Here is a 23,497-nt window from a genome sequence, read left to right as displayed (position 1 = left end):
TCCATTTGAAATTATTAATGCTTTTACAAAGGCCAGGGGTTTTGCCAGTCCTCAATTTAGTGCAGTGTAAGATCTTACAGTTGGTATTACATTCACTTACCAAGACAAGTGGACTTTCAAACAGCAATTCCCTGCACATGTAGGAGTCTCCATCATGTGATAAAACAAGTGATGTCTGCACAACCTCATGGTGAGAACTTCTGCATGGAGTAGGCTTCATCCAGCAGCCAAAAGAGATTCTTGGGCTCCTGTGCTGATTCCTTGTATATCACAGATGCAGGGCTTTCATAACATTTTGTGGATTTTGCCACGGAGTTTCAGCTCTTCTATAAATGGAACAGGACCTTGTGAGAATATGATCTCACAATGTGTCTCTGAAAGTAACTTGCCCTCTGTGTCTGTTACTACAACAGAGCTCACAGAAGTGAGGTGGGAGGAAGGAAATACCAGCCACCTGGCTCATGACACCTTAAGGGTATGAAGTCTTCTCCTAAACACTAAACAGTATGAAGCACTATAAGGCTTTGTAAGAACTGCTAAAATATTGATAATAATACTTCACAGCAAAATGTACGCAACAAGTGACAGGTTTCGGCAGCAGAAGTTGTTTATTTCTGTGGATTAACTACTTTATTCTAAATATCTTTGGGAACCTAAAAGCCAAAATCAGAATCAGGAAATGGAGGCAAACAAATAGACAAGATTAATCTTCCCACAAGAAAGTAGTTCTTGAAAGCCTTCGCCAAATTTTTTTACTTAAAAACAATTCAAGTTTGTTTCACTTTAGTTTCCTGTATCCTAAAATTATGCCTAGAAGCTGGTTCTTAAGAGTGCATTTTTGGAAACAGAATCATCAGTACTTTAAAGTACTTTAAAGTAATTTAAAGAAAATTACCTTATTTTGGATATAAATGGAAGCCAGCACAGTAATGGCAGAGGGAATGAGTTACCAGAGAGCAAATGCTCAGGAGGGAAAACACAGTAAGGTAAAAGTTTCCTGAATTCAGATATCAGCCCCAATGATTACCTTGCACTACTGTGTGTGTCACTCAAGCTGATAAAAATAGATTTATTAAGAAGATCCCTAAGTGTTTGTGGAACAGTTGATTGCATCATCTTAATTAGACAAGAACAGAATTCCTTAATGTTGTGTTCTTCTCACTCCCTGGGTGACTGCAAATCACTTAGGGGAAGGTTGTGGCTGCTCTCTTTGGGGTGATTTGGGGCAGGTGGGAATGGGATGGACCTGCAGCTCTGGAGGGAGGAAGCTCTGGACTGGCCTGACATGTATTTAGTCAATGTAGAATGTAGGAGCTTTGCCTTCTGATGGCTAAATATTTATCAGGCCGTGAACTATAAATAGGTCTAGCTGTTTAATTTATGTCAGCCTGGTGTAGCATTATGAATTTCTGTGACACTAGGTACTAGCTTACACTAGAGGAGACTGTGGCCCTTGATCTGCACTTTGCCAATACACCTGAGGGGCTTTTGAGCAGAGAGACTCTGGGGAAATTTCACAGGGCCACTTTCAGATGTTATTGGTCTCCTGTCTGTCTTTCCTACCCTCTTGGGTTATTGATCCTGTGGAAGACAAAGGAGCAACATGTGACTGTCTTAACTGCCCCAAGGCATAGGCCAAATTTTCAAGAAAATCACCCCCGAAGGTAAAGTGCTCACTGCTCACCATTCACTGGAAAAAGGCAAGTAACAGAAGAAGGGCAGGGCACTCAGATGGGCACAGGAGTGTCTTCAGCAACTTCAGCAAAATTCTTCAGAGGACATTTGCCAAGGTCCTTGCTGACGTTGGATCTATGCAGAGAGGTATAGAAGGTACAGTGACTGGCTTCCCACAGTTAGCTCTCCCAAGGAGACAGGAGAAGGCACAGATGTGCAACAGATCTTGAAATGATTCTGAGTAGTAAAACGTGGCTACAGCATGAGATTTCAAGCTCTGTAGGACTAATAAGTGCTTTAATGTAGTGTTTCAATTTTGATTTATATGTGTGCTACACATACACATAAACAGCTAAATGGATGCTGCAAAGTCAGCCACTCAAAGATGGAAACACCAGAATTCAAGTGACCTTTGCAAATTTACTGCCTCCTTTTTGGGTCTTCTACATGTTATGTAGGTTTCAGTTCACATGGCTGCCCAGTCCTTTTTCTACAGACTTTGTTACATATTCAGAACAAAGACCAAACAAGCCTAATGAGGAGTTTTTTAAAACTGTTTTATCATCCCTGTTCAATGTTTGTGGCAGCAATGCTAGCTAATATTTATGGTGTGCTGTTTAAACCCTCATGGGTGTTTTTAATAATACTGTCATAGTGTTCAAGTCTAATTTCACAAATTGTGAATTGAAGCCAGGGGCAGGAGTCTGATCCTGCCATTGTTACCCCAAGTGATGAGTAACTTCCTTCATGATTACCGATGCTGCTCTTCAGAAAAAGAAAAGAGAATTCAGGTCTGATTTACAGCTGGTGGTTTGTGCTGCTTCTAAATGCCCCCCTCCTTGCACCAAAAGGGTATGTGGGAATGTGACAGTCATCATCTGGGATGAGTTAGGTTCTAATCAGAGATGTTGAATGAACTTAAAATCAAGTGCAAAGAGGAGGAATCAGGATTGTCAGTGAGAGAGGGGTGTGTCACTAAGTCCAGATATTGTTCTGCAAGTGCAGTTTTTCCATTACCTTTTTTAAAGTGTCCAGTCACATAAATCCTCATGTGCAGTTCCTTTTAGTTGAAATGCTTGGCCCTCCTGGCTGGTAGAGACTAAAGTATGCAGAGGCAGCCTGAACAGCAGCAGAGGAAAGAGATGATAAATTGTTTTATCATGCTACTTAGCAGCTTCCTCTGTACTATACAGGCAATTTGATAACCCAGCCATTTGTGTGTACAGGGTCAAAACATTGTCCCTTAGCTACAATAGCTACCAGCGTAATTAATGAAAATTACAGTGTCAGGATCTAAGAGATTGTAATGGCAAAGGGAAAAAGCATGCCTAATACTTTCCTTTATAGCAAAGCTCTTCCAAATGTGTATAATCCTACACAATTTTCAGCTTCCAAACTGAAATTTCCTACTGCTGCTCACTCTTCAAGCAGTTATTGGTGAAACAAAAGATGCTTTGTTTATTTAAGGGGATTAGAGGCTAAAACTGAAGCAAAAGCATCTCCTGGGATTGGTTTGTTTGAGGTTTCTGCAAGAAGCTGGTTGTCACAGGATGCGTGCCATTCATGCATTTTGCTCAAGGCTAGGCAAGTAATCAGATGTGGGTAGAACGCAGATTCCAGTGTTCTTAATTTTCTGTGTTGGTTGACATGTCTATAACAACATTCATTGTTGATGCAAAGACATCAACATTTTTGATTCAAAGAATGAAATCTGACTGAAGTGTTGCTCTTGTATTTGTGGTAATTCAGCAGGTTTTTGGTATCACCACTTAGGAACTTTGCAATTCAAGATTTTCAATGTCTGTAAGTAGTAACAAAGGGAAAAAGTTGTTAATAACAAACTTATTTTTTCCTTTCTTACTAAAGTAGGACATGATCAAACTGCACAGGATGTATTGCTACATAGGAAGATTTTCATATTATTATATTTTCTCTCAGAGTATGGAAGTCTTAGAGTCTCTAGAAACGGTAAACCCTGTTTTAGAGAACTGGTTTCTGAAAAGTCATTGCTGTCTGCAGAGCAGTGGCTTTAGGTGCACTGAAGTCGCTAACCTGGTGGTACTGCCATTTGTTAAAATGTTATATGTGTTTTTGAATAATTTCCTGACCAGTGAAGTAGTTTTGTTTTCTTTCTGGGAAAAAAAAAATCTGTAAAAGATTTGTAAAAAAATCTGTAAAAACTTTGGAAGTTTTTAAAAATTTCTTTCTACATAAAGAAATGAGAACTTTACCCATGCTATAGAGTGGTATATATTCCAAGAAGCATATAGAGGGGATAAAATCATACCTGCTATACCTCCTTATTATTCTCCTCAATGTCTATAGATTGCAATTTATTTTGGCCCTATTCAGTGGTATAAGACAGAATTATGGGGAAAATGCTGAAAAGTGCATAAATGACAGAAAAGGCAAAATACTATTTTAACTTAAGGTTTCTTCAGTACTGCAATAAAGACTGGCAAAAGTTCTTTCAAAATGTTTCTCATTTAAATTTTTTTAAAGTTATTATCTAGCAATATAGTTTATATTCTGCCAATCACCATATTGAAATCATACAATGATTTCAATAAAAATGAAGCAAAACACACTTTTAAAAATCCCCTATGAGATGTTAAACTAAATAGGTCAATACAAGAATGTGATTATGTGTCAGTATTTCAAACACTGGCACTTACTGATAAAAAGCCATTATAATCCCCTCTGGAAACTCTTCCTATTTCCTCCTTGCTGATAAATGGGCCCAGCCTGGAATCTGGCAGACTGAAGAACAACATCACTGAAAGCCACCTTTATGTCTTTCCTGCTCTCATCTTTCCTCTGAGTGTTACATTCTTTGAAGCTGCACGAAGTGATAAAGTTGGTTCTGTAATCCCTGTTTCACTGGGCTACTGGCACTACAGAAAACAGTTTGACTGTAGTCAGCTGTGACTCAGATGTCCTCCCTGGTGAGCTGGGAGGTGCACTGCCTTTGTCCTGATGATCTTTAAATAGTAGCCAAAAGCAGGCAGGCTGCTGCTGGTGTCATCCCACCATCTTGAGATACTTAATGGAGATACCAGAGTTAAGGAGCGTGGTTGCTCCAAACTTCATCTGTAGTCAAGAGAGAGGCAGGCAGAAACTTGATGAAAATGAATCAGATAATTTATATCATTTTCATCACTGATGTGTTTTAATTAATGCCAACCTTACTCTCACCATGAGTCAGTTGAAATATCACTCAATAACACCACAGGAAAGGCCCAGCTTCTGGGTTGAATCCAACAAACTTCTTCATCCTTCCTGTACAGTCCCAAAAGAGGGGGTGGAGTGGGTGTGTCTTAATCCATTTACCAGAAGCATCTATCCAAATTTGTGCAACAATTTTCCCCTTAAATTAATGGAGAACTTCTGATCTCAATTTGAAGCAGAAATTAGGACTGGACTGGGAAAGATTAATGCTTTGTGTTGCCATCACTTAATGATAAAATGAGGTTGTTTAGCCTCCTCACCTTCATCTCTCTGATTCTATGCCAGATGCCCCAATAGTTTGATGAGAATTTCATATAGCTGTCTGGGGTTTGGCCTACCTTCCTTGCTGTCTCCATCTGTCTGTCTGTGCAGTTGTCTGTCAGTCCTCCCACAGAGGCTTTTCAAAGGCAGCCAATTTTTGCTAAGTAATTTATAAAAGTAGCCTGCCAGTCAAGTACAGAAAACCTGTTAATGCTCGCACTGAGAACAACAGCCCTTAATCCTTGGTTCAAGCCATGTTTGGCTCAGAGAATAAGGACCCAAGGCAGGAGGGATGTGTGGTGCTGTGACCCCAGGTGTAGCAGCATCCTGCTGTAAAGCAAGCTTCTTGCACTGGGTCTGGTTGGTACAGACCTGATTCTCCTCCTAGCAGTTGGTATGGTGCTGGGTTTTGGATTGGTGACTAAAACTGTTGATGACATGCAAGTGTTTTATCTGATGCTGAACAGTGCTTGCACAGCATCAAGGCTCTCTGTTTTTCCCACTCAGGTATCTCGTTGACTGGGTTGGGGCTGGCCAAGAGGCTGGGAGGAGACACAGCTGGGGCAGCTGAGCTGAATTGACCGAGGCAATATTCCAAGCCATATAACATCATGCCCATCAATAAAACTGGAATGCTGTCTTTCTAAAGCAGCCATTACTCAGAGACTGCTTGGGCATCCATCTGTTTGTGGGAGGTGGTGAGTGATTGCTTGTGTATCACTATTATTATTTTATTCATGCCTTTAGTTATTAAACTGTCCTTATCTTGACCCATGAGGTTTTCTTGCTTTTGCTCTGCCTACTCTCTCTCTCAACCTGCTGGATGTGGGAGTGAGTGAGCATTTGAGTGGGTACTTAGTTGCTGGACAGCGTCAACCCACTACATTAATCTACATCTAAGTGAGTTCTTCCAGTGGAGATGAACCTTCAGGATAGAAAGCTGAAACACATTTGGCAAACAAATAACTTGCCACACTGGAGGTATTCAAGCCCAGACACATTGAACATAGCAGATTTACAGTACTTTAGTAAAAAAAATGCTCATGTAGCACATGAAAAAAACATTGAGAATACAAACACACATTCAGTGATTATCAAAGGATGTTTCTGTACTTGCTCAGTTTGCAGTAACTTGCCTATATCCTGAGATGCACAGCAGCAGCCATCTAGAACTGTATAAATGCAGAAACTGAGAAAAAGAAAGCCTTAAAGAAAGTGTAGACACCTCATAAACCAGAAGCACATCACTTGGAAACAAGGTGAAGAAGGTTTTGGGTGAGGTAGACTATCATAGGATGATTATGAATTGCCAGTATGATATCTCAGTGAACAACGTGGTATGATCTGGCATGTGTCAGGAGTGGTTCCACTAGAGACATGGAGGCATGAATGCCACAGTAGGTGGTGGTGCAACCACACCTGCATCTTATGCTGAAGTACATCACTCATACTTGATTCTAGGATGTTTACAAAAATGTTTATTCAAGCTTTTAAGCTTGGCCTATTAAGCCTAATAGAATGAGGTGGAAATATGATTGCTGTCTACTCCACCCAATCAGGGAACAAAGGGGATAGGAAACATTAACAGGAAAACAAAAACATTAAACTTACCAATGATATTGATTACATAATTATAAGGTGACTATTAATACCTTGGCATGAAATGGTTGCTCATCACTAGCAGCTGGGATCATGTTGCAGAATTGCTTTGCCATGAAAGCAAATGGGACTTAAAAACTGCTTGCAATGGCACTCTAAATTCGTGGAAAGACTTGCATAATAAGATGCCCATGATAGTAGGTGGACCTAACAAACCCATAAGAGCTTTATACTCCTGAGATCTTAATAGCTTGACAGGGAGGGAAATTAGGGGATGTTAAGTATCAGGAAAACCTCCTGGTATGGAGATCTCTCTGGCAGTGACTAGCAAAGGAAGCTGCTGGATCTGAGAACAACAACTGCATTAATAGGAAATGTTTCTGGATCTCTCTTTCTTCTTTCAAGCAATTAAATAATTCATTGAATATTTGCAAAGATGGAATTTTCATTTGGGAGTAGGTGAACACAATGCTGTAGGAACACATATGAAGGGACCTCGTAAGATCATCTTACCTGTGAAGGCTTAACTGCTTGTAAAAAAAGTTCTGTCTTCCATAACAGAGTGAAGGCAGTAAAACCATCATTTCTTTGGGCCAACCAGTGCTACATAATAATAAGTATTCATCATTTATCTGAGACTTGCTAAAGTTCTGCTAAGGCCTTTTACAATCTAATACAAATGTCTAAATAAACACAACTAGCAAAATACTCTGACATTTATACTGTTTGCTAGAAACATAACAGGAAAGTGACGCTGGGTGCAGTCATTACAAAGGGCTCTGGATCATGGACTTCTTTGTTATTTGAAGAAGCAAATGTATTGATGTAAAGTTTCTCAGGGCCAGATTTTTCCATCCTGCACAGCATTCAGAATCAGAGAAAAAGTTTTAACTGTGCTCTTTTTTGTATGTGCACTACCTTTGCTTAGACACTCAAAGAAGGTATTTTTTTAAAAGCACATGTGATTGTGACCTTTGATTACCTGACCTTTTTTGGGAGTCCAAGTGGAAGATGAGCACCTACAAATATCAAGCATGGCAGCAATCTGTGCCCCAGCTCACTAGATGATAACACAGTTGATAGCCATCACTTATTGCAGAGATCTTTTGGAAGGAGTCCTTCATGCAGAGGGAAGGGGCTTATGAATTTTATAGACTGGCAAAAGCCTTAAAAAATACTCCAATATATTAGCGTAAGTAAATATGTACACTTGCTGATCTACAGCTGATTTTCTATAATGCACTTATCTACCAAGCCTAGTGTCAGGTAGGTCTGTGGCACAGCTGTACTGGAACAGCTAAAAAAGTAGGCTTTCAGTTGTGTAGACTTCATATTTTTATTTATTCAGTTCTACCCCAGAGCTCACACAATAAAGAGGACTAAAAATGAAATGCCACTGATCGTTTTTAATTTGTGCACAGTAAATGTCACTGAGAAGAGATCACTACTTCAGGAGAAGATATTCTACCATGCAGGAGCTTATTGCTCACACTGGTTTGAAGCCCATGTTTGCTCTCTGTAAAATCCAACAGAATGAGGCAACAGAAATAGCCTTTATTATTATACTTTTGAAATAAAGGACCTGAGTGACTGCCACTCAGTTAATTAGCACCTTAGTATTTGCTAAGCAAATACTGAATAATATTTTGGTAAAAGGTTAGATTCAGTTACATCGCCACTTAAACTTAGAAGCTTGAATCAAAACTGATTTCAGCTTCATTAAATGACTGAGTTTAGCGTAAATATCACAGTCATTCTGGCCTTTGAAAAACAGATTTAAAAAAAAAAAGCAAACCTGGCATTTGTTGTTCCACTGAGTACTTGAAAAATGTCAGTGTAGCTTAGTGTGATAGTTTGGGTTTTTTTTCTGATTTTTAACTCCATCAGCTGTGGAACACATGGACTTCAGCTTTTCATTAAAAAACCTTCAAACCCTTTGATCATATTGTGATCTCTTTACTTTGGAAAAGCACAGTGCAGAGCTTTCCAGGTTTAGCTTCCAGGCATAAACAAACTCAGTTGGCTGAACCTATTCAGGAACATTTAGCATCCATTCCAAGAAAAACATTATATTGGCCCCAACAGAAGTGTCTGAATACTATTTCATTGTATAGACTGCTCCTTTCTATTTTAGCATTATCTTTTGAGCATTACTTCAGGCCATCATTCAACCAGCTTTTGGCCTGGTAGCCAGCAGCTGAAGTTGGCAGGCTGTCAGGATTACTGTTTATGAGGCAGACAATACAATCATCTACCAAGTAAGAATACATGTACAGTGTGTTGCTTCAGATGTACTTAACTAAAGGTTTTTAAAAGCAGTGTGACATCACTGCTTAATGGATTTTAGTTTGGACCAAAATGAGGTGGAGAGAATATGAGGTGGGCATGAATATGTCTTTTAGATTAAATATTTAACTAACAAACAGACAAAATGAAACTGGGACATCACGTTCTCCCAGAGATCTCCTATGCACTGCTAAAATGCCAAAGAAAGAAGTGTTTTCAAAGTCTAAATTAGTCTTCTCCCAGTGAAGCCAGCAGTAAAATTCCCAGTGGTTGCAAAGGATGTCAGGTTAGATCATTGTTCTTTAGGCCACTGAAAATCCTATATTTTAAAAAATTTCTTTGTGTCCCTAATATCACACTGGTGTTCTCTGGACTTTAAACTTCAAACTTGCTTCCTGTGTCCCTAAGCCCGTGTCAGCACCATCCCAGCACACAGGTGGCCTCTACTTTGGTGCAGCCAGATTTTCCCAGTTGTGAGGAAAGGGATGATGTGCATTTGAGCTATTGTTTAGCCTCCATGTAGTCAGTCTGGCTGTTCTCTTTGGACCGAATTCCCCAACTGTAAAATACAGATAGTGGCACTTCCCTGCCTACATAGATTATGTGAATTCCTCAAGCTTTCTAGGGATAAAAGCCAGAAAGTAATGTAACAGGTGATGTCTTGCTGCATATTTTATGTACTGGCATAGAACCATTACTCCATTATTCAGAAAAATAGAGACAGAGACAAGAAAAATAAATTAAAAGCAAAGAAAAAAGCACTATTAATAATAATGAAGAAAAATGAAATAGCATATGGCCTGATTTCTAAAAAAAGATATTCCTACAGATACACAAAGCACTACATTAAATATGATTCTCCATATGATTAAATGAGCTTCTCTCAACTTGCCTACCTTTCTGCTTCCTTAAAGCCACTGACATTTTTTCTGGCAGCACATACTTACCTAGAGTATGAGAAGACACTATTGACAGCACGCATTCCAGTAGTTCCTAGACAATCAAGCCAACTTCTAGAGCATTAAACTGTCTGAAGATGAGATACACACAGCTGGAAATCAGTAGGTGACACACAAGGGGAACCACATGGGCAAACACATAAAACACATATACAAATAAACATAATAGGAATCAGTTGACAAATGTTTGAAAAGAAGGGAGAGGTGCTTTTCTAAATTTGCTAGAGATAGAAATATTTCTTTAAAATCTGTAAATAAATTAGATAAAATGTAAACAGTGATTCTTGTTGAATCACTGTTAATTCTGTGCTGTCAGATACATCTGGGTGAAGCTATTGAAGGACCATCAAGAACCACTGGACATGGAGTTTCCTTCTCCTGGAAACTTTCATCTGGTGTTGTCTTCTTCAGGCTTTTTGGTTGCTTAAGGAGGAACTGCAGGAAGAATGAGAATTTTGCAGCCTGGAAACAAAACCTACATGTTAAGAGCTACTGCAGCTCTCTATCTCTGTGTAGGGCTTCTCTCCATCAGCCATCACCGTATGTCCTGTTTTAAGCTGGGATAATGGGATAATTTTTTTCCTAGTAGCGTACAGTGCTTGTGTTTGGATTTAGTATGAGACTAATCTTGACAACTCACTGATGTTTCTGTTGTTGCTAAATAATGCTTAAGTCAAGGACTTTTCAGTCTCCCATGCTCTGCTAGTGAGGAGGTGCACAAGAAGCTGGGAGGGAGCACGGCCAGGACAGCTGACCTGGCCTGGCCAAAGGGATATCCCACAGCACAGAAGTACATGATCAGTATATAAACTTGGGGAGTCAGCTGAGAGGGGCTGATCACTACGTAGGGCAGGCCTGGGCATCAGTCGGTGGGTAGTGACCAATTATATTGTGCAGCACTCGTTCATCTTGGGTTTTATTCCTTTTTCTCTTTTGGTTATCTCCATTTTCCTTACTATGATTTCATGATGATGATATTTTACTTTATTTCAATTATTAAACTGTTCTTATCTCAACCCATAGGTTTTACCTTTTTCAGGTTCTCCTCCCCATCCCAGAGAGGGGTTGGGGCATGGTGCACGAGCGGCTGTGTGGTACTCAGTTTGCTGACTGGTTAAAGCATGACACCAGACTCTGAGGTCAAACGCCGTATCAGATAAATTAGGTCAGAATGGGGCTAACCAATCTTCAGAGTTGATTTTATGCTTTATCCTTCCAGTCTTGCTGCAAGTGTTGCTTCCTGAGCTTCCCACACATGATGATTTACTTGTGTAATGGTTTGAGCAGCACAGTCAACATGAGGAACGTAACAGTGGCTGTTCCTCAAAGTGTGAGAAAGTTCGGCACAAAGGGCTGAATTTTCCCAGTCTTCCAGACCAGCAGAATCTCTTGGAATCTGGCCTCTCACCTCCAAGTGCCTCATGTTTCCCTCCACAAACACCAATTTCACTCCAGCTTATGTGATCGACAACATCTGCAGGCAAAAATTACCACGCTGGTTTGCAATAGAGATGGTATCTTACTATTCATATGCACATAGCATTTTGCACCGCTTGCTGTTCTTTCCGAGCTTGACTGTGCCACTTCCCATCAGTGGCATAATGTTTCTTCTGGAGTGCCATTTACTGAGTTTTTTCTTTAAAGTGTACTCTTTAAAATGAAATAATTTGGCTTGTGTTTTGTGACAAGACAAGACAGATATATAAATGATATTTTAGTCAAAGTCACAGTTCCCAAAGTATTATTTACATTAAACTTTGAGATATGCTTTTTCCTGAGGAACATAAACTGTTATGTATTTTCTTCTTAATATACTTGATGTTTATATTTCATTTCCAGCTGGAATTAAATATTAGAGATTTTCATTGTAAATATAGAGCCGAATTATTATAATGATAATTATTATTGAATATTTAAGCATACATCCTGTACTTAATCCATTTAACATGCACTAAAGGATCCCAGATTGCAGTACCAAAAACAAGTCTGTAATTGTTTTAATCTGAAATATGAAGAAGGTTCAAGGTAAAGAGAATTCAATTAACAAAGCCAAACCTTGATGTGAAAAGGTACAGACTTATTTTTTTTGCTTTATAGCTTCACAATAAATCACCTTCTTAGAACATACAGTTAAATGTCATTGTTTCCAGAGTGTATTGCTAGGAGAGAACATAAACCCCCAAACTCTTGAAAACTTTTCATCTACTTAAGCCCTCAGGTTTGTTACCTTCTTTCATGCTTGAGTCCTGTTTGTCTTCATTAACCCTCCACGGCTGCCCAGGACCACTTCCAGAGATGTGCATGCCAACCCTGAGGAAATGTTTGCCAAGGCTGGCTTCATGAATGCCAGCAAACAATGCCAGTGTTCTAAGTTTAAAAAAAAGGGAAGATTCCCCTCCTCATGCAGCAACTGAGCCAAGAGTGTGCAGGAGCACACAGAACAGGTCCTGTGCATCCTGTCTGGAGCTGTGCCTTGTCTCTGGCAGGGATGTTGCCATCACACCTCTAGCCATGAGCAATTGTACTAAAAACTCAGCAGGCTCCACCATGCACATGCACAACAACCTTCAGAAGCTACTGAACCAACTAGAGAGCTGAAGTTGAGTGAGGTGAATTTCACTCTGATATTTCAAAGCTGAAATAAGAGGAGCAGCTTGAATAGACCCCAGAAACTTGGTTTGTTCTGTTCTGGTTTGCTTCAAATTGCAAAATAAATTGGATTTTTTCAAGACATTTTAAATATATTTTTTTAAATGGCACTTTCCATGCAAAAAAAGTTTACCAGTGTAGGACAATTTTTAGGTTCAATTCACACATCTCTATAGGAATTCCAGCATTCTTATGGTGTCAGCAGAGAATTAATCCTGAATTTTCGTGCCCTTGAAATTGTGAAAACCATGAGAATCTTAGAGTAAAAAGAAATCAGATTAACACCCTGTACCATCTCAAAGTTTGTGCATATATGCATGGAGACATATAGTATTAATACAGAGAAGATCAGGACACGTTCTGTTAAATTCTTCAGAATACACATTTATTTTTGGCAGAGTGCAAAATCTGGACTGTGTAACACAACCTTGAGTCAATGCTGGAACTCCTTTCTTTATTCTCCTTTCCTGTCCTTGCTTATGTCTCAGACAAATGCTCATAATCCTGTTCTCTGACAAGTTCTTCCAAGAAAGAGAAGTTTCTATTCTAGACTTATGTTTCTATTCTATTCTTATGACTCATGCCTGACATGCCCTTCCCAGGCCAGAAGGAAATACAGGACTTGGTCTGTAGTCCATTGACTTCGATGGACCCTGATCCAGGGGCATAAATCACATGTTTCTGTGTAACAATTTAAACATTAATATGTTAGGCCAGGCTCTAACTCAGTGAAACTGAGTTATAGTGAATAACTTGTAGTGAATAACTTCTTTTTCCTATATGAGAAAGACACTTAAAACAAAAAAAAAAAAAAAAAAAGAGATTCAGACTTTGATTCTGAATGTTTTTGAATATGAAATATAGTGATGAACTCCCATGTAACACATGATCAAAGTAAAATTAGGCATTGTTACTTTCCCCTAGCCTGCTGGAAACTAGCCATATATGTTGTAAAATAGACCCAGATATAGGAAATCAAATAATGAGATAATCAGAGCTCACAGTAAAATACCCCTGTCAAGACAAAATACTTAAATGAGCTACATTGCAGCATTCAATGCATAAATTTTATTTCAGTAGTGCCAAATAGGAAAATTACCTTAAGGAAATGTCCACTGTCTTCTCATTGCCACTTCTTTTTTTTTTTTTTTTTCTAATTTTCTTAATTCTACCAGTTCACTCTCTCATTTTTGGTACCTCATGCCTTCATTCTTTTGTTTCCTCACACTTTTAATGTCTCTTCCAGTTTAGACAGATTGATATTTCACGGCTTTTAGCAATTGGACATTTTTTCTAGTGAGCCTGGGATTATTTTCATGCCTCAAGCTTCATGCTCTGCATGGATATGAGGCCCACCCACATTTTCAGGACTCTACAGTCATGCCATACAAAATATTAGTTCAAACTTGATAAAAGAAGACGATGGTTGTGGAACTTATTTTGTGCTAATATTATGTCTTGATCAAAGGGCTAGCCTCTCAGCTGGGAGTTTGAATCAGTCAAGGCAATGCATGAACCCACCCAATATTTTTTTACTCATTTACTTTGTATTCAAATAGAAAAAAGAAATAAAGTTTAAAATTTCGACCACTTTATTTATTGTGCAGTTTTTTTTCCAGAATAAATTGTGCAAATCTTTACATGGTGTGTTGGATGTGGACATTATCCATTTCATTTCAGAGTAAAATATCAATGTAAAGATCACAAACAGTAAAATTGTTCAGACTTGGAAATGCTATTAAACTTTACTTACTGTGTTAACATTGTAAAATGAAGCTGTCCCTCTGTCCCACACAATTAGAGCAATAAATATATTTTCAGAATCATACTCATATTCTAATTCAATTTAGAAGAATCATGGTAGAGAAAAACCCTGAGAAGTCTCCTCCTGCTTCACTTTGCCACGTCCAAAGCATTCCATAAGTACAAGAAAAATGAAGCCCTGTGAGTGTAGCTTGCACAACACATAATTGGATCCAGTCACCACTGCACCAACAGCCATGGACAGGGCTGAAACTGCATCCTTAGCTAATCTTATCCCATGGTAACAAAGTCTGTAATGAGTAGGTAGGCTGGCTTTGTGTTGTATATCGCAAATATACAAGCACAAGTATGGCATAAAGCTGGGTGTTTCCATGAGAATTTCATTTAAAAGCAAAACCCCTGCAGAAAACCTGTTAGGAAGAAACCCTGAGAAAACAGTGAAGAGCCACAGCCTTCCCTCTGCCAAAAATGCTGTTAAGAAATACTGCCTTGAAATCAAAAATTGTGCTGAATGAGTGAAGAAGTGGTCAAAGAAAAAAGGCAGATGATGTAGGAAACATCTTCCCCCTCCTTGATGCTCTCACACTCACACATATGCAGGTTGTTGCCTGCATATGTGTGCAGGTTGTTCCCTCTTCCAAGAGTTATTGATTCATGACTATAAATGTCAAGTAAGGTTCCTCATGGTAACCCTGCCAACTCCCCATGTTGATATACTGCAAGTTCAAAAAGTCGTAATTTACCCCTCTTTGTACCACAATGAGCAAGTCTGTCCATTAAAACAATTATTCTTTTAACTTAGTGGATTTAAAAGCCTTGGCATAACTTCAATGTGATTTTGGTATGATTGCGTATGCAATAAAGCAAAAAGCCAACAAACTAGGCCAACTTCTGAACTCTGTGCCACTAAAACCACTGGGATTTTTGTTTAAGCAAGTGGTTCACAATTTGACCCTGATAAAAAGAAGCTTTAGCAGCAACATGGACTGGCCTCAGCCCTGCTACTCAAACCAGTGATCTCCCATGCAGGTTCTGTTCCACTCCAGGCCACAGTTCCAGCACCACTCAAACCTGCACTGAGGGCGAGGACATTTCATGTGCATGCAGCCACCTGCAAAATAGCAACAGAATGGCTTTGGTACTTGGAAAATACTTAGAGATGTTAATCAACAATTAAGAGCATTAAAATAAATTTCTTAGACACTAATGTACCAACTAAGTAAATTATTTAATAAAAGAAAAGTATAAACCCGAAGAATATTTCCTTGGGCTTTCTAAATCCTGCTACTCCTCTCTTACTGGGCTGTAATGTGCTTTTCTCACTGGAGGGACTGCAGGGGTCAGAGAAAATTTAAAAAGACTATGTGACTATGCTAGGGATAGGGAAAAGAGATTATAGGCTGTAGTCTTTCAAATCAGTCCTGGAGGTACCTCCTCAAGGTTACTCTACACTAGCCCAGCTGTGAGCCAGAAGATAAACAAAATTAAATTCTTTTTTGAATTTGGATTCAGAGATTTGCAAGGTTTGCAAAGTTGGTAAATCAGGAGATACAGACTTTGGTGGCTGACTGCTGATTATACAAAAATTATATTAGTAATTTAAGTTGATTTGACGTTTTTGGTATCAGAAGCAGCCTTTAGATCATATAAATGTTTTTTGCACATTGGGTTTCTTACTTCTCCATACTATAGAGCGGCTTTAATTTCTCTGCTCATAACCTTGATCAAAAGTTTATTTTGTAATATATAAACATTAACATTGTCAAAGGTCATTACAGAAATACACTTCAAATTGAAATTATGTTGCTTGCCACACAAAGATATCTTTTGTATAAATCAAACTGAGAGAAGAGCATGCACTATGAAGAAATGCTGAAATGTCATCTTGGTTTGACCCCAAATGGTGATGGGAGGTACAGGGAGTGTGTGTTCCCTACTGTAGGAGCTGCTACCCTTACACCATGTTTTTAAAAATGCCACTCCAGAATGTTTCTCAGAAGGCAAAACCAAACAAGGATTGGTTTGTTAAAATAGGCCTGTCTGCTTCACCTGACAAAGAGAGAAAACCACTTGTGATAGCAAGGTCTATTTGTCAGTTTATATCTTTGTGTAAGAAATGCAATGTGCCAGAAAGATTTTTATCTTATTTAAATGTAAACATACAAACGGCCAGCCTCCATGTTACAGTTTATTTAAAGATTAGATCCAGTCCTCTCTTATGGTTTGTATTAAGCAATCACTGGGTAAAATTCACCTCAGTCCTGGTGCAGGACCCAAACCCATTAGGTGCCCTCTGTAAAACATGTGCCCTTCCTGCTAAGCTACATGAATCTGCTACATGGTAGCTGAGATCAGCAGTCAAGAGTGGAGAGTGCCTCAAGCAATGGGACCTACAGCTCTGTGAGTACAGCAGCCCTCTGAGAGACATGGATGTGTGTTTAAACTCAGACTGGGACCTTCACTGTGGGAAAGTGTTTGTCTCTTTCACTTCAGCTATTACAGGAAAGTTACTGGCATCCAGAAATATTCTACAGTGCCTGTAGTTTATATGGGCATTACAGAAAAGTTATTGGCATTGTCACTGTCCTTTGTAAAAGACACTGTCCACAGAATATGGGGAAGGAAAGCAAAATTATTCTCCTGTGTGGAGTCAGTGTACTCCCAAATGAGGACTGCTGGCAGACATCAGGATACAGTTGTCAGTCTCTTGACAGCAGCTGTACTTTGGCAGCTCTGAAGTGCTTCTTTAAGTTTACAAATGGCAGCCTAGAAGCTGGCATGTGCAGTACCCATGACCAAAGTAGAAGGCAAACACTGCACTTTTTAAGCTTCATGATTTTATTTGCAAAATGACAGAATCACTGAGGTGGGGAAGTCCGTTAAGAGAACATCAAATCCAAAACTCTGCTCAAAGCAGGGCAACTGAAGTAGGCGCTCAGAGTCCAAGAGAAAGTAAAGGTCTTACCACTCCTTCAAGTCTAACCAAGTTTTTGTTTGGCTGTGCACAAACTCTTGAATATAAATAGTCACCATTATAATTTGTCTATTTCTAATCAGATTAAAACTTCTGGTTTTCAGTCTGTTCTAGAAAACTGTAAATAATTTTTTGACCTAGGCCTCTGTTCTCTCTCTTCTGCTGCCCACCTTGCTCTCCATGCTATGCCAAATCTTGCCTCACCTTCCCACTCTTCAATTCAAGCTTTCTCTCCTTCTGCCTCTTGTGCTTGAGGGTGTCTCCCACTTTCCATCTGCCAACTGCCTTTTCTTTCATCAAACCCCAGATTTCAGAATTTTGTCCTATTTCTTCCCCAGTAATATTTCTGCAGTGTCACTGCTCAAAGCATTCTCCCTTGCAGTCCATAGTGCCTTATTTGGCATTTTCAGTGTCCCATGTGAATGCCACAAAACTGGGAAGCACGCTCTAAGTATTTGTATAATATTTAGGCAATCATGTTAATATATTTTTATTAATTAACATAAATACAATTAAGTCTTGGAACAGTATTAACCTATAAAGTACAGCCTATTTACCAATCCTGTTCTTCATTTTAAACATCTCAGTGCCAGCAGATTACTTTCCTTCCTACATGGTAAGCACTGATTAATGCAAACTGTTTGTCAGAACTCACATTGCTTCCTCTAAATTGCTCTTCTACCATGGGCATGTGGCTGGGTTGGGATTAATCTCACCCAAATTCAGCCTTATACTGTGTAGACATCTACAGCAGGACTAATTCTTCACACCCCATTTTTAGGTGTGATTTTCTAGCCTACATATGTTCTGCTTCATCGGGAGATGAGTTTTACCCTACAAATGTCTATTTTTCCCAGTGACAATGGAAAGTCTAGATAACTGGCTGGATATCCAGTCATATGAATGCTACATCCAGTGCCCCATTTCCCCTGTCTAAAAAATAGCTGGACATTTTGTGGGGCTTAATTAGTGGTTTTAGAACTGAGTGATTTCATTAGTGTTTTCAAGATAATTTAGATAAGGTGACACAGGGAATTATTCTAGCTTTTTGTGCTCTCCCCCTTTTGGAATAATATTATGCATACGTACACCTGCACATTCATATATTTATACTGTAAAATGAATTTTAAGAGACAGGTAAGTACAAGATATCTAAAAAACTTACCATTTTTTTCTACTGGAATATTGCAGTTGGGGCATGGCTTGGTTGTCTTCTTGATTGTTTCTCTAGATGCTTCTTCCCATCGAGCTTGCATGGCTGCATGTTCATCAACTACATACCCCTGCGAAGAGAGAGGAAGAGCACTCGTTGGGGCATCAAGCCGTGCTGCAAATGCACTAAGACAGGTAAAGCAAAAGGGAAGGCAAAGGAGGAGTCAGGTGAATCTGGCTGACAACATCACATGTTAGAAACCACAGGTTTGATTCGGCTTCAGGGATTAAAGCCCTTCTTGTGAGAAAAGCAAAAACACTAAGGAAGTGCAATACCTGGTAATGCAGGATGGTGGGGTGCCTGGAAGGAAATTGTTTTTCATAATAAAATGTACTCTGTTGTATTGGAGGTCTGAGTTTCATTCCAATGTAACTCTACACAAATATGACAGGCACAAAGAATAAACAAAAATTTTGGAAAAAGTAAAAAAACCCACATGTGGGCAATGAAAGCTCCCCAGACAGAACAACACAGAAGGAAAAAGTCATCATGAAGAATATAAAAGGGACTCCTGTGTTTGTCCTATTTATGACTGGGACAAAATTACATAATCTACACAAGTGGCCTATTTGGCTGTTTCCTACCTAAAATGATAGTACAAGGACAAAAGAGATGGCAGTGCCTTGGGTCATTTCCATCACACAAGGTTGGCAACCATGTGAATAGCACCTATAAACAATGCATGTTGGTTCCAACTTTGAAGCTCTGCTCTTTCCATTCATAATATGGTTTTATTCAAGCATGTGGGAAAAGGATGAACTTAAACAAAACTATTTAATTTATAACAATTCCTGTAACTTCTTAATGTATACCTTCTAAATACTTATAGGCTTTTATGTGGATAGACTTTTATATTTATTTTTATGGATAATTTTTTTAATATATTTACTTCTAGTAAGACAGAAAAAGGAAATTGGCCCAACTTTAAACAATGCAACAAAGCCATAACTCCACTTGAATTCTGGTCATCTAGTATTGATAAAACCCTTGATTGATAAGTTCAGTCAGCAAGTAGTGCCTCAAATTTTATTCTTGACTGAAATGACCTGAGTTAAAATGGAATAACAAAGACCAACATCTGCAGAAATTTATTTCCAGCTCATCTAGTGGCCGTTGCAGTATGCATTTAAGGAAAACCAAATCAAAACACAAAACAACAACAACAAAACCCCCCACTGTCTTCTTTTAATCAGGAAACATCAATAATATGTTTGCCATTATTTATTTTGCAACCTACATCAGTGTCCTCAGTCTGTGAATGTCTCGTGTTGCTCCTCACTTAATAATCTCAAATTTGCTTATCTTTTTGATGTACAGGTGACAAAAGTGAACGAAGTCTTCTTATCTGTATCCTAGAAATGACTTGTGCTTTTGTCTCTCTGCTTGTGGAGAGGGAACTCGGCCCTGCACCCTGCTGGATTATTCAGCAATTTGGCAGAAAGATGACCTCTATACAACAGCACATTAGTAAGTTCTGGGAAATAGAAAAAGCTGCTCAAGCTAATAGCAAAGAACATAATCTAGTATTGATTTTTCAACACCTACATCCTTAAGGAAGGGTGACTTTTGCAAGCAATCTGAGCTAGCTCAGAGAGGCAGAGTGGGAGAGCGGGGAACACTTGACCTGGGCCTCAGTTTTCCCCATGACAGAAATAAGATGCTATCTCATTTTAATGGGAACTCATTGCTTGACATGCATACAGTTGAAAATCACTACAGCAGTGACAAAACAATGCTCTTCTTTTCAGAAGCACTAAATGAGAAGACCAGAAATATTTTAAAGTTTTGTAATCAGTCCAGAAGAACTTCACAGTGGCTCTGTTTTCTCAAATAGTCCAAATCCAAAGTTTTAATACTTGCAAACATACTTTTTTTCCTCCATCTTTGTGTCTTTGTTGTGACCTAACAGCAACTAACAGCAAAGGACACTGAGGCAAAATTTCACATACCAAATTGCTAACTTTATTGATATAAACATTTTTGATCTTAGTTCTGCAAACAAAATTGGGAGACTGTAGGAATAACTAAAAGAAACAACTTCTAGCCACACACATGCAGTTCACCAAGAACAAATTGCTGAAAACAGTGGTGAATTATTATTTTAGTATTTTCCATTGCAAAAATTCTAGCATGAACTAGATGCAGCAGCATGATATTTCAGCCCATTAGAGCTGAAACGCCCCTCCTATGTGCAGTCTTGCTGAATGCTAAATTAAAAACTTCTGCTGCATGAACCAAACGCAGAGAACTAGCACAGTGATGGAGTCCCTCTGATTCAGTGAAAAAATCATACCATGCAGATCTATAAGCCTTCAGTGTTCATGTGCTTTTTATTTAGTGCTCCTCACCCAGTGATGGCAAGCACACATATATTTATCTGCATTTTTTCTTCAAACAATAAAGAAAAGCTTTATGGCAATTCTTCATTACCAGTGTCTATTTAAATCATGTTCTTACATCCTAAACTAGCAAACCTAATCTCCTTGAAAATGGCCAAGGTCTGTCAAGCAGAGGGGTCTCTAACTTTGCTTGTTCTGCCTGGTCTTGGATAGGAAGTTCAGAGATGCTCCAGATGTGCATCACATGTCAGTTTGCCGAAGACAGGAGACTTGGATCACTTCTGATGCTCACTCAACATTATATGCTCTAGTTCCCCAGTTAGTATGGAACATTTGTCCCAGCATGATGGAAAAGTGACTAGATTTCATCCATGCCACTTTATGAATAATTTTTTAAATTATCAAATGTGCTGCATATTATGACCAGGAATAAATACCCATAAATAACAGCAAGCTAGAGAAAGAGCTGTTGTAAGCACTATTCAATATCCCCTCTGCAGTATTCCCTTAGGGAGACAGGAGCAAAAGGTTGTCTTCTTATCTCTGTGTCATACTGAAGGACATAGATTTACTTCTGTTTCTATGCTGAGTCTTTTGGAAGAACTAACAGGGATAAAGAGACCACAGAGACTGTTGAGGACCATACAACAATACAAAAAAAACATGTACATGGAATGCTTTCTTTGCAGTTAATCAATATCAGGCAATACTGGAAAGAGATCTACAGGGACAGAAAGTATCTTGAAATAGAAATAAAGTGTCCTTCTTAGAGCAGCATCTCATTCAGGTAGATAGAGTACACATCGACCTGTCAGTAGAACTACATTGAAGCAAATGAAGAATGTGTTCACAGACAGCAACTAAGCAGTACCATCTAGATTAAAAACATTCATGGCAAAGCTTCTTGTTCAAAATACTGGATGTTAAATTTTGACATCCATTGAATTATATACTGCCTTATGTTAGCACACTTTTTTAATGATCATGCTTATTTTGCCTGGTATAGACAACATCTCAAAACTGAAGACCCTTAATTCAGAATAGAATATGCAACTGTTAACCTTCTTTGTGCTTTGCTTTAAGTGGATGTAATTTCTGTATTCCTGCTTGTTTGCCCTTGGTGCTTCATCGCTCCCCAATAAGAAAAAAAGGTGGTCATACATAACTTAAAAAAATGTATCTTAGTGAAGCTATCTTTAAATCCAAAATACATTCGCTTTTGATCAGAAATGCTTCGTTTTAAGAGAATTTTACTTGCAAAAATAAGCTTTTTATTTAGGGTAATAGAAATATGTAAAATTATTTCACTTTATGTGAAATACAGAATTTTAAAAAGGTTTAGATGTCTCAAAACAGGAAGTATTACTCATTTTCTAGCAAGAATGTGAGAAAAGCTATGTATACTCGAAAGCATTTGAAAGGAAGACAAAGAATAATTCATTGTGCATGAGCAATGTTCATCCCACCATAATATTTAGGTTAACACAGCCCACTAGAGCTAGAGCTCTAAGCAAAAGCAGCCTTACCTGTTGAAGCCTGATCTACAATGGGTGGTGACAATCCAACTTAAATTTATTTTGTCTTCTTGGCTTCAACAGGGCTGTTTTATGAACATGATCACATGAATTAACATAATGTCATGTTTATTGGTGCCTTTTACTGCAGAGGGTAAAAATAGCAGGTGTCTAGGGCACTAGATAGGCTAGAGGGTTTTGGAAGAAAATGGATTATTTGAGCCATTTAAGAGTCAAAATCTCACAAAGAGATATGTGCATAGCTGTGAGACTATTGCTCTATTTTAGAGACAAATTTAGGCTAATTCAAAATGCTAAAATGTGGCTATAGATAAGGAACAAAAAAGATATTCATTCAATGAGAGTAAGTTTCACACACAGGAAAAATAGAGGTGCCAGTACTACAATGATCCAGTTAAATCCACATGAAGCAGCTTTGTGTGAGCCAATTTGTCTAGTGTGCCTAGGGAATTCTGACATAAAATGAAAGAGCTGCTTTGTGATGACAGCAACTAGTTAAAATCAAATTGATATACACAGGGTATTATATTGGATACAAGATGAAAGAGTGCTCTGGTTTGGTGACACTGCATATCAAGGTTCTCACTCTGTGTGTTGCAGCCATTCATATAATGAATTAAATTCAGGTAGATGGTGAATATTGAATTTGCACTGCTCTAAAGCAGAAAATCTAATCTAATACAGGTCATTCTTACATAACTGTTTTCCACGAGTAGAATAAAGAACATGCCTTCTCTCATAAGTGGCAACACTGCTGAAAATGACTGTCAGATTAACCTCATAAACAAAAGTAGTCTGTCACATCTTTTTTACTTTATTGCTGCCCAAAATAGGAAATCTAAAATTCTCTCTATATAGTTATCATCTATTTCTCATTATACAGGAAGTTAAGACCTATCCTCAGATTTCTTCTGGTGCATCTTTATTTATAACACAGAGATTAATTTTTTGGGACATTTCCCGGTTATAGTTATTTTTCTTGCTCCTTTAATTAGGCACCTGTGGGCTGAAATGTC

At 38.5% G+C, this 23,497-nt stretch overlaps 1 protein-coding gene and 1 long non-coding RNA gene across 2 annotated transcripts in view; one reads left to right on the top strand and one right to left on the bottom strand.

Moving 5' to 3' along the window:
• Nucleotides 1-410: 410 nt before the first annotated feature.
• Nucleotides 411-5,825, top strand: LOC128785736 (uncharacterized). The gene is made up of 2 exons (XR_008430005.1): nt 411-475; nt 5,671-5,825. It is a non-coding gene; the product is annotated as an uncharacterized LOC128785736 (long non-coding RNA).
• Nucleotides 5,826-14,230: 8,405 nt separating this feature from the next.
• The window catches only part of PRKN (parkin RBR E3 ubiquitin protein ligase), a 670,711-nt gene continuing 661,444 nt past the window's right edge, over nt 14,231-23,497 (bottom strand). Inside the window, exons 11-12 of the mRNA XM_053937694.1 lie at nt 18,560-18,677; nt 14,231-15,531 (exon numbers count right to left, since the gene is read on the bottom strand). Coding sequence (XP_053793669.1) covers nt 15,422-15,531; nt 18,560-18,677 — 228 coding nt within the window. The 3' untranslated portion in view covers nt 14,231-15,421. The remainder of the gene's footprint in view (nt 15,532-18,559; nt 18,678-23,497) is intronic.

Source organism: Vidua chalybeata, chromosome 3 (assembly GCF_026979565.1).
Source record: "Vidua chalybeata isolate OUT-0048 chromosome 3, bVidCha1 merged haplotype, whole genome shotgun sequence".
Classification (NCBI taxonomy): Eukaryota; Metazoa; Chordata; class Aves; order Passeriformes; family Viduidae; genus Vidua; species Vidua chalybeata.
The sequence above is the reverse complement of the archived record's forward strand: the minus strand, read 5'-3'. Positions and strand labels throughout refer to the sequence as shown.